Source organism: Oryctolagus cuniculus, chromosome 7 (genome assembly GCF_964237555.1).
Source record: "Oryctolagus cuniculus chromosome 7, mOryCun1.1, whole genome shotgun sequence".
Classification (NCBI taxonomy): domain Eukaryota; kingdom Metazoa; phylum Chordata; class Mammalia; order Lagomorpha; family Leporidae; genus Oryctolagus; species Oryctolagus cuniculus.
The window spans coordinates 46811046-46820894 of NC_091438.1; the positions used below are offsets into that span (position 1 = coordinate 46811046).

Sequence of the window (9849 nt, forward strand, 5' to 3'; positions counted from 1 at the left end):
CCCCCTGGCCAGTCCACATTGTCCAAGTCACAAAAAGAGGAGACTGAATGGGGATTAAACCACGAGCAGTTTTAATGGTCTGGTTCTCTCCCTCCTGTTTTCTCCCACTGTTAGTATTATTATTACTACAAGAATAAAGGATTCCTGAGAGCCTGTCCCCTCCTCTCCCTGGGCCCCCCCGACAGGACTCATCCCCACCGACCCCCCTCCCTGGAATTTCTGCGGGGGAAAAAAAAAGACAAGTGAAAGGCACTGCAGGAGTGGGGGGCTTGAGTGCCAGGCGCGGGGGAGGGTGCTGGGGCCGGGCCTGGCCCAGAGAAGGAAGGCTACAGTCCATGCCTGGGAGTCCCCTGACAGCCCTCCCCTGGGTCCTCCCTGTGCCTGTCAGCAGATGCACCGCAGTCCCAGCCGCCCAGCTCCAGTTCCACACTGGGCATCTGCAGCAGGAGCAGAATTAGTGTCGGGTTCAGAAGGGAGGAATGGAGGGCCACTCTACTAGGACCTGTGGGCCGAACCCCAAGGGGTGTGCGGGAGAGGGGGGCTTTGCAAACAACTATAATCCTCAAAAGCTTTCTCCAGGGGAGAGGAAATGAACAAAATGTGAATGTTAATGAAACATCCCAGTCCAGGGACCAAGAGGCAGCAGCAGTGAAACCCAGGCTCCTGGGAAAGACGGAGGGGCTGACTAGTCCCAGGCTCGGGGCTTAGTTGTCCCCACTGCCCCCCTGCCGTGCCCTGATGAAGGCCATGCCATGTGTGCGGAAATGGGTCTTGAGGTTGAGCGGGCTGTCGCAGCTCTTGCCGCAGACCTTGCAGGTCAGCGGGCCTCCAGAGGCAGCCAGGGGTGAGTCTCCACCCTCTGGGTCAGACCTCGCCGGAGGGGGGGCCTCTTCCTCCCCATCCCCCAGCCCCAGGGCACTGGCTCTACCCACACCCCGTCTCTTCTTGTGGCTGATGAACCGGTGCCGGCTCAGGGAGCCAGGGGAGGCGAAGCACAGGCCGCAGTCGAGGCACTGCTGGGCACCGCCGTCCACCCTCAACCCCACCAGGAGGCTCTGTTCCGTTGAGCCACTGCTCCGGTAGCGCAGGGGGCCATGGTCTCCTGACCCAGGGCCACCCCTGGGGGACTTGGCCGGAGGTGTTGTGCTGTCAGGCTCCTCACTGCACGAGTCCGAAGACGGGCGGCGTTTCCGTCCCGGCCCCTGGGGAAGAGCAGGAGAGACGGCCTCACCATCACCCGCACTGTCCCTGTGGTCTCCCACCTCCGAGTCCCTAAGAGCAGGCCAAGCCTCTGCCTACCTGGGCTCTGGCACCAGGGCCCCGGGCCAAGGCATTCCCTCGGCCAGGGGACTGGGCCCCGAGCTGCAAGCCGTGCCGGACCTGGACGTGCTTCTCCAGGATCAGGCGGCTGCTGAAGGTGCGCTTTCCCTCTGTGCAATACCTGGAAGGCCAAGAGTGAGCAGGGTGGCAGCGGGCACAGCCCGCACGCAGTCAGGTCCCACGGCTCCTGAGGAAGGAGCCACCGGAGCAGAGGGAGGTCTCAAATTGAAGTCTGCTTCAACCAGAGGCGACTGAGGGGGTACTTCAGGGGTGAGGGGCAGGGCTGGGGCTGGGCAGGGGGTACCTGCAAGGATAAACTCTCTTGATGCCCTCGTGGTTGACCCTGACATGACGCCTCAGGCTGGGGGCAGAGCAGAAGGAGCGCTCACACAGGCGGCAGGGAAACTTCTTCACCGACTAGGAGAGCAGGGGGGCCCCTCAGTGCCTGGCCCATCCCAAAGCCGCCCTCCGGCCCACCTCGCCACCCGCCCACTCACCTTGCCATGCTCCTTCTTCATGTGCGCCACGTACTCGTCCCGCTCAGGGAACCAGGAGTGACACAGGCCGCAGGTCCAGCCTCCGGGCCCCCCGCCCCCGCCCTTGATGCCTTTGCCCCCTAGCTCCCGCCGGGGCCGCTTGGTCGAGCGGGGGGGCTCGGGGGAGCTAGGCGGTTCCTCCTCTTCGGAAGATGAAGACGACTCCTCGGTAGCAGCAGTGGCGGTGGCGGCAGCCGCCCCTCCCTGAGACACGGCCAGCTCCTCAGGCTCAGTCTTGGGGGTCAGAGGGGCACCCCCAGTCCCTTTCCCTGCAGTCTCCTCCCCCACGCGCCCAGACTGATGAGTGTTCTGTAGGAGGCAGACAAGGGGGAGGGCTGCTGTGGGGGCAGGCCTGCCTTTGCCGGCCCCCTCCCCCACCGAGGGTTGTGGGGCCCTAGTCCAAGTCGGCTGGTCCAGGGCCCTCACCCCACCCTTGTACCTTGAGATGTTCCAGCATGGTCCTTTTTTGAGCAAAGAGCAGAGGACAAGACGGACACTTAAAGACGCTGACGCGCTGGGGCAGCAGGTGCTGGTCGAAGTGTGAGGAGAGGAGGGGCTTGTGCGTGAAGACCGTGTCGCACATGGCGCATTTGTAGATCTGCCTGTGGTGGGCAAGGACAGTGCAGACATCAGGCAGGGCTGGCTGGAGCCCACCCCCGCCTCCCCCAGCTCCCCCCGCCCCCCGGCTCTCACTTGGCCTGCTGTGAGAGGAAGCTGGGGTGCTGGGAGTAGAGATGGGCATGGGCACTGGGTGCAGACTTGAAGGCCATGGGGCAGATGGGGCACTTGTGGAAAACCTCGCAGTGTGACGCCTGGATGTGGGACTTGATGGAGTTCACACCCCCAAACACCACCGCGCAGCTGGGGCACCTGGGGGAGGAAGCAGGAGGCCCTGGGGTGAGAGGGTGGAGGGCGCCACCCTTCGCCCAGCCACGCTGATCCTCAGGGACGGGGCAGGCTGAGGAGGAAACTGGCAATGTGGCGTGAGCAACACGGACAACGGAAGGGCCCGGAGGCCCAGGCCCACCAGGGAGGCAGAGCCAGGGCTCCAGAGGGGGATGACTGGAAGGCGGGAAGAGGAAAATGGGGGTGCTCCTTGAGGGCCCATCTAGCAGGCTGTTGCCGGCAGACAGGAGACCCTCGAGGACTGCGGGGGGGAGCAGGAGGCACCTGTATCCTACACGGCGAGAGAAATGCAGGCAGGCCTCGCGGAGATGGGCCTGAAAATTGGCTTGCAGGAAGTTGCCCCCACACTCAGGACAGACGTGGGGGGGTCGGTTCTTATGCATGCGCTGGTGGGCGCTGAAGCTGCAGCGATTGGGGAGCGTCATGGGGCAGGTTGGGCAAACCTGTCGAGGGGGTTAAACAAGGTAAGCAGGTGAAGGGAGGCCTGGCCCCCCCTTACTTTCCTAACGAAGCCCCCGGCGGCTTCCTAGACCCTATCCCCACAGCATCTGGCTGTCCCCTCCCCAAATGAGCGGTGAAAAGCAACTCACATTGCTGGTGGCCCCGGGGGCAGGGGGCCCGAGCTGCTGGAAGTGGGCTGCCATGCCAGCCTTGTCCCGGCACTGCTCCTTGCACTCCAGGCAGCGGAAGCACGTGTAAGCAGAGCTGGCAGGGGCGGCGGGCGGCTCTGTCGTGAGTGGCAGCACAGGGGCCTCAGCAGCAGCTGTGGTCATGGCAGCAGAGGCGATGGCCCCCTCACCCTTGCCCAAGGCAGGCAAGAGCAGCGGTCCAGGGGCAGGTGGGACAGCCACAGGGAGCAGGGGTGTGATGTCCGGCTGCCCCACCATCTGGTCGAGGGCCACGGGCCTCATGACCAGATGCGAGCACTGCATGACAAGCCCCTTGTCCTTGTGCTCGCGAGCATGGAGGAGCAGGCTGCACTTGTTGAAGAAGACCAGGCGGCGGGCACAGTGGTTGCAGGTGACCTCAATGCGCATGCTCCGGCGGTCGTAGTGCCGGGCCAGACTCTTCTCCAGCGAGAAGGCATCCCCGCACTCCAGGCAGCGGTAGCCCGTTGGAGGCAGGGCCAGCCCGGCCTCAGCAGGTGGGCTCAGGTTTGGCCTGTAGGCAGGAAGCAGGTTCTTGCTGTTGAGGATCTTGTTGAAGGCCTCCACCAGGCTGGACTGGGTCCGTGAGATCACTGTGCCGCCCCCCGCAGCTGGCCCAGGGGCCGGCTTTGTGGGCTGCACCATCACCACTGAGGCCCCATTCACCTTCTGTCCCCCGGTCCCCAGCCCTGCCCGACCCTCAGCCTTGGGCAGCGCTTGGGGCACCAGGCCGAGCACATTCTTAGCCATCGTCTTAGGGCTGGCGGCAGTCCCCCCGGGCAGAACCACGGCTTTGCGGGCCACGCTGGCGGCCATGAGCATAGCAGTGCTGGCGTTCTGGATGGTAGCCACAGGTAGCACAGTGCCCTTCAGCCTGGTGCCGTCACCCAGCTGTACGCTCACCACCTTTGGACCCTCAGGGGTGGGGGCCGCAGGGGACAGCTTCAGGAGGCTGGCTTCAGCCAGGAAGGCCCCTTCAGCCAAGTTGGGGCCAGGAGGATCAGGGTCCGAGGGGACCCGGGTGACAGTCCTTGTGATGTTTCCGCAGGACGTTTTAATGGTCTTGATCCGCACCTTGAGAGGCCTAGAGGAGCTGGAGGAGCCAGGGGAGTCATTGCTGTCCTCGTCCGCAGCCTCGGCGCCACTGGAGGGGCTCTGGGGACTGCCCGGGGCAGACTTGTCCGCTTGTCCCCCATCTTCTTCCTCCTTCAGGGGCTTACAGCCGGGTACTTTAGGGGAGGCAAGAGGGCTCTGGTGCCCTGGAGACTGCTTGAAGAAGGGCACCCCAGCCACCCGGGGAGGTGAGGCACTGGCAGGGATGCCTGTGGCCTCGGCGCCAGCACCTCGCTGCGGGAGGCCCTGGGGGTGGCGGGGGCTGCAGCTGCCTGGCTTCAAGGCCCCCAGCAGCGGGGAAGAGCCAGGCGGCAGCAGGGCGGGGCCATTCTCAGGGGCCAGCTCAAAGGGAGAGGAGAAAGGAGGTGGGGTCATGGCCCCCTCCCGAGGTGGGGACGGTGCAGAGGGAGGCAGGGGATCTGGGTGCTTCTCTGGCTCAGGCTCGAAATGAGCAAAGAGGTCCAAGGGCGCTTTGCCTTCCATGGCTTTTTCTTTCCAGACCCCCACGCTGGGGGGAGCTGGGGAGCGGGGGGTTCCCGGGAGGGATGGCTCAGGGCCCCCAAAACCATTTTGCATCAGCCGAGGTCCCACAGGCCCTTCCTTGCTTACGCCCCCAGGCCGGGCCCCTTCCGCTCCGGAAGCCCCGGCCAGGTTCTCAGACTGTTCGGGACACACAGTGTTCTTGACAATGACGCTGACCGTGGAAATGTCTGGCGGCGGCAGGCCGTGGTCAGAGGCCTGGGCTGCAACTTCAGGGTCGTCCCCAGCGGCTGCTGCTGCTTTGTCTCCAGATGCACCTCCCTCACTGGGTTCTGGCTTCCCTGGGCCTCCCGGCCCGTCATTTTCTTCCGGTCCCGAGTGGATGGCTTCATTTGCATCGATGTCAGGGATGTCAAAGGCAGCAAGGAGGTCATCGAAATCAGGGGTCTTCATGTCCCCCATAGCGGCAGGTCCCAAACCTGATGCAAACAGGGAAAGGGAAAACTGAGAAGTCTGGCACAGAGGCCCCGGGGCTCCTCCCTCAGGTTCTCCCCACACATACTGCCATTGGCTACAGCTGAATCCTGGAGAGCTGCTTGTTTTGCCAACCCCCCCACCCCACCCCAAATCAAGAGAGGGTCAGTGTGCAAACCCAGGGCATGCGCCCCAAACCACAGGCAGACTTCAAGGAGACAGAGATGTGGGGTCCAGGTGGGAGAGGACACCTGCTCACCCCGTCCTGTGGCCAGCTCAGAATCAAGAACTGACATTACTATTAAGGACACGCTGGGTCTCAGCAGTCCTCCATGTCAGCACCGGAACAGTTCACATTCTCCATGGATCTTCTAGGTCTACCAGAGACCTGAAAGGCCACGCATGCACAAGGGCAGAGACTTAAGCCAAAAGAAACCTGGCTTGGTCACAGCCTGCCGGGCAAGAGAGCCACTTCACGGCCTTCCTTTTGCTGTTTGAAAGAAGGGACAGGAAATCCACACGTCACAGGTTATTCTCAGCGCAGAATGAAATCGCAAACGTTCAGACCCAGGACGCGATGTGTTATTACGGCTGGGCCAAACACCACGTCGGGTCATGGAGAAGCTGGGAAGGAGCGCGCGCTGGGAATCCAGAGCTGGGCCAGAGTCAAGAGTCACAAAAGATCAAGCTGGGGACACTTGGTGTCATCGCTGCCACTTAGGGACCCACTTGGCCAGAAGGGAGAAATCAATGCCGGGAAATCACTCCAAAGACGAAGATGGGAAGAGCAAGACGCAGGAACAAAGTGGGGGCGGGGGGAGCCGGTGACGGCAGCCTGGTCACAAGGGCCCCAGCCTAGGCTTCTCCTGTCGCAAACACCTGCTGCTCGCTCACCTACCTTCCCCAGAGTGCGCCTCCCTGCCTCCCTCCCTCCCTCCCTCGCGAGCTCTCCCAGGTCTAAAACTCCAGGGGAAAAGCTTACCCAGCACAGCTGCCACACAGGGAAAAGCCGCGCCCTGGGCCCTATCCTCTGTGCTGAGCTCCTACCCCGGCCTACCCTGGCCTACCCTGATTCAGACACCACAGCCTTCCCATCTTCCTTTGGTAGCAGTACTACAGGACTTCTTACCCAGCCCCAACCTGGCCTCCTGCAAAAAGAAAAAAAAAAAAAAAAAAAAAATCCCGCAGCCCCATGTGGCACAAAACCAAAGAGGAGGCCATGGTGCTTCTCGTCTGGGAGGAAGCAACTAAAGCAAGCCACATTCTCCAACATTCCCTGCCCAGGAGGCAAGCCACTTCCCAGGGCCAATTCTCTCACCTCTTTCCAGCCTGCAGACTGTAACTGGAGATAGTCCCAGCAGGTGGCAGCTGGCATTGCTGGGACCAAGGTGGGGGTGGGGGGGAAAGGGTACCAACTAGAGGAAGAAAGAGGAGTCGGGACCAGGCCCTCTCTACTGAATTTTGCGGCCTCTGGGTTTAAACAAAGCCCTCAGCCCTTGCCTCTGACCTAACAAATCGCTGGGCCCTGCTCAGCCTGGCTCCCTCCCCATGGGAGAGGCCCCGGGCGCCCTTCCCCTTCCCGCCCTCAGAGAGGTGGGCTGGGGGAGCTCAGGCCCGTGGGGACCAGGAGAAAACACCTGCGAACTCGCCTCCCCCTTTCGGCTTTCAAGTGACTTAGAGGTCATCTGATAGCCACCAGCACGAGCAGACAGTCGGCCAGGCGGCAGAGCTCAAGGCCCGGAGCGCCCCCCCACCCCACGGCCCAGGCCGCGCTGCGGCTGCTCTGCCCTGTGTTAGGGCCCCCGTTCCCCCGCCTCCTTTTCCCAGTTCTTCCCCAAAAGCCAACGGAAGGCATTCAACAGGAAGAGGGCGAGGAGGTCTGGGTCCGCTGGGGGCCCAAGGCCTGCTGTGCCCACAGTAGAACGAGGGGCCGGCGCCCGGCCGGGGGCGATTAGGTTGCGGCCAAGCTGGGCAGCAGGCGGAATTAAGTCCCTGCCATCTGCCGAGCGCTGGCGCTGGGAGCAAGTCCGAGGTTGCGGGGAGGAGGTGGGGTGTGCACGAGAGAAGCCACACGGGAAACTGAGGCGCGCGGAGCTTCTTTCGCTACCACCGGCGTGCGAAGGCAAGGCCGGGCCTCGGCCGGGCCGGGCCCCTGGGGAGCCGCCGCGCAGCACCCCGGGGCCCAGGACTACGCGACAGCCGGGGCTGCAGGTTAACAGCAGAGTAGGGAGGGGCGGCCTCTGCATGCCCCTCGGCTCTGCAGCCCGGCTCGGTCCCACCTCGGACCTCGTTCCCCTCCGCAGCGCGGACTTCCAGAGGCTCTCTCAGACCAGGGAGTGATCGGAAGGCGCGCAGAGGGCCCCGAGGCGCGAGCCTGAGTCCTGCCCGGGCCCGGACGCTGACCTGCACCCAGCCAGGGTGCCGGCTCCGCGCCGGCCTGGCCCAGTTCCTCCCGCCCCCACCCCCGGGCGCGGACACCATTTTGGGTCGCGACATCCCGCAAGCTTCCAGTCCCGGGCCGCACTTCGGGCGCCTCTCGGGCTGGGGCAACAGGACTTGGGGTCCCCGACCCTCCTTCCACGTTTACCCGACTAGGGGACTGTGCTTTCAACAGGCTGGGAGTTTCGCCCATCCGCCCAAAGGATGGAGGCGGTGTCCGGGCCTTCCTAGAAGCCGCCCCAGGGGGCGGCGCGGAGAAGGGGGTAGTTGACCAAGTGGGGGAGGGGCGGGGGTATTTACCCGCCCCCCCAGGGGGCGGAGCCTAGGGCGGGTATTTACCCCAGGCACGCTTACTTGCTTCGTTCCTAGCGCGGGCCAAGACCCAGCAGTCTATCCTGCTCCAGCCGCCACCGCTGCAGCCACCGCTGCAGCCGCCGCCGCCGCCCTCCCCGCGGCCGCCGCTACTTCCTGCTTCTCTCCGGTTCGGCCTCCCCCCTCCCTCCGCTCCCTCCGCGCTCCGGGTCTGAGCTGCCCGCTTTCACACTCGCCATTGGCCGGCACCCCCGTCGTTCAGTGCTGCGCCCCTCCCAGCCCCGCACTGGGTTGGCCTTAAGTACTGCCGCTCGGAACGGTCCCCGCACAGTCCTCTTCTCCTCATTGGCCAAGAAGCCTGGGCCCTCTGAAGATAGCTTTCCCCATTGGCTAAGCCGAGGTCCACCTGCCCTTTCTGCGCATCTCAAAAACAATTGGCCTGCGCTACTGTCTCTTAGAAAGAAGCCAGCCTGACTCCGTGCCTTCCTCAGGGAGGAGGGGCTATCCTGACTGCGCCCCGCCCCCTCACTCCCTATTGGTCGCTGGAAGCTTGAAGCGTCTCCTCGCTTAGGCAGATTTAAAGAACTCTCAGCGCCTGTATGGTGCGCACTTGGAGGAGACGCTTAAAGACCCGGAGGCTGGCCCGGAGCGGTGGTCTTTTTGCAGTGTTTTCTCAAGCTAAACCCAACGTCGGGGATCCAGAAGTCCAGGATGGGGCGCCACCTTCAGCATGACGTCATCGCGATCTTCCCGCTGTCGGAATCGCCCCGTAGCCCGTGTGGCGGGGGTCGGCGCGCGGGCCAGCTGCGGGCGAGAGTGTCCCCCGGTGTCCTCCCTCAGAGAGAGGCCCGGTCGGGCTTGCGGCTTGGAGTTTGGAAGGAACGGGGACCTGATGACTGGGACCGGAAGTGGGGCTGAGGTGACGCTAGGAGTGCTGGCGTGGCCTGGGCCGCTTCCTAAGGGACCTTCAAGCAGCACGAGAGGGAGAGACCCCACCTCCGTTTCCCACTTAAGAGCCCTTCCCTGATCCCCGCTCCCGGCACGGGGTGGGGGTGGGCGCGGGGGGCGAGTTTTCCCGCGCTTTTTGGCCCCGCCCCCTGGAGGCGGGGGACTCGGCGGAGTTGCTGGGAAAATGAGCCCGGGTCGCCTCTGCTGCACTCCCCTGCCTCGCGCGTAGTCGCGTGGTTTTCTCGGGTGGTTCTTGCTACCCGGCCGGGGGGGGGGGGGGGTCCCAGGACTGTCGGGCGCGCCTGACTGCCTCGGCGTGTGACTCAGAACCTCTGAAGGGCAGCGTTGGGGCCATCACTTACCGTATGGTGGCATTGGGCAAATCACTCAACCTCCCCGAATTTTTTTTTCCCATGGGTAAAATGGGAATTATAGTATCCACGGCCAAGATTACTAATTGAGGATGAAGAGTTCACTAGGTTTAAGTGTTTTGCAGAGTGATTGGCGGGGCCGCCGCTGTGGCGCAGTGGGTAAAGCTGCCACCTGCTGTGCCGGCATCCCATATGGGCCCCCGCTGCTATGGCCTGGGAAAGCAGGAGAAGATGGCCCAAGTCCTTGGGCCCCTGCACCCGCGTGGGAGACCTGGAAGAAGCTCCTGGCTCCTGGCTCGGGAT

General features: G+C 63.8%; 1 protein-coding gene across 6 annotated transcripts; it reads right to left on the reverse strand.

Annotated features, from left to right (window-relative positions):
• Positions 1-48: 48 nt before the first annotated feature.
• Positions 49-8409, reverse strand: ZNF687 (zinc finger protein 687). Of its 6 annotated transcripts, XM_008264033.4 has the most exons (10): positions 8064-8174; positions 6795-6891; positions 3353-5481; positions 3027-3205; positions 2550-2726; positions 2296-2458; positions 1818-2165; positions 1625-1737; positions 1300-1441; positions 49-1202 (listed from the first exon to the last, which is right to left on the reverse strand). In XM_008264033.4, the coding sequence occupies exons 1-10, from the start codon at positions 8106-8108 to the stop codon at positions 705-707; spliced, it is 3891 nt and encodes a 1296-aa protein (XP_008262255.3). In that variant the 5' UTR covers positions 8109-8174; the 3' UTR covers positions 49-704.
• Between the last annotated feature and the right edge of the window lie 1440 nt (positions 8410-9849).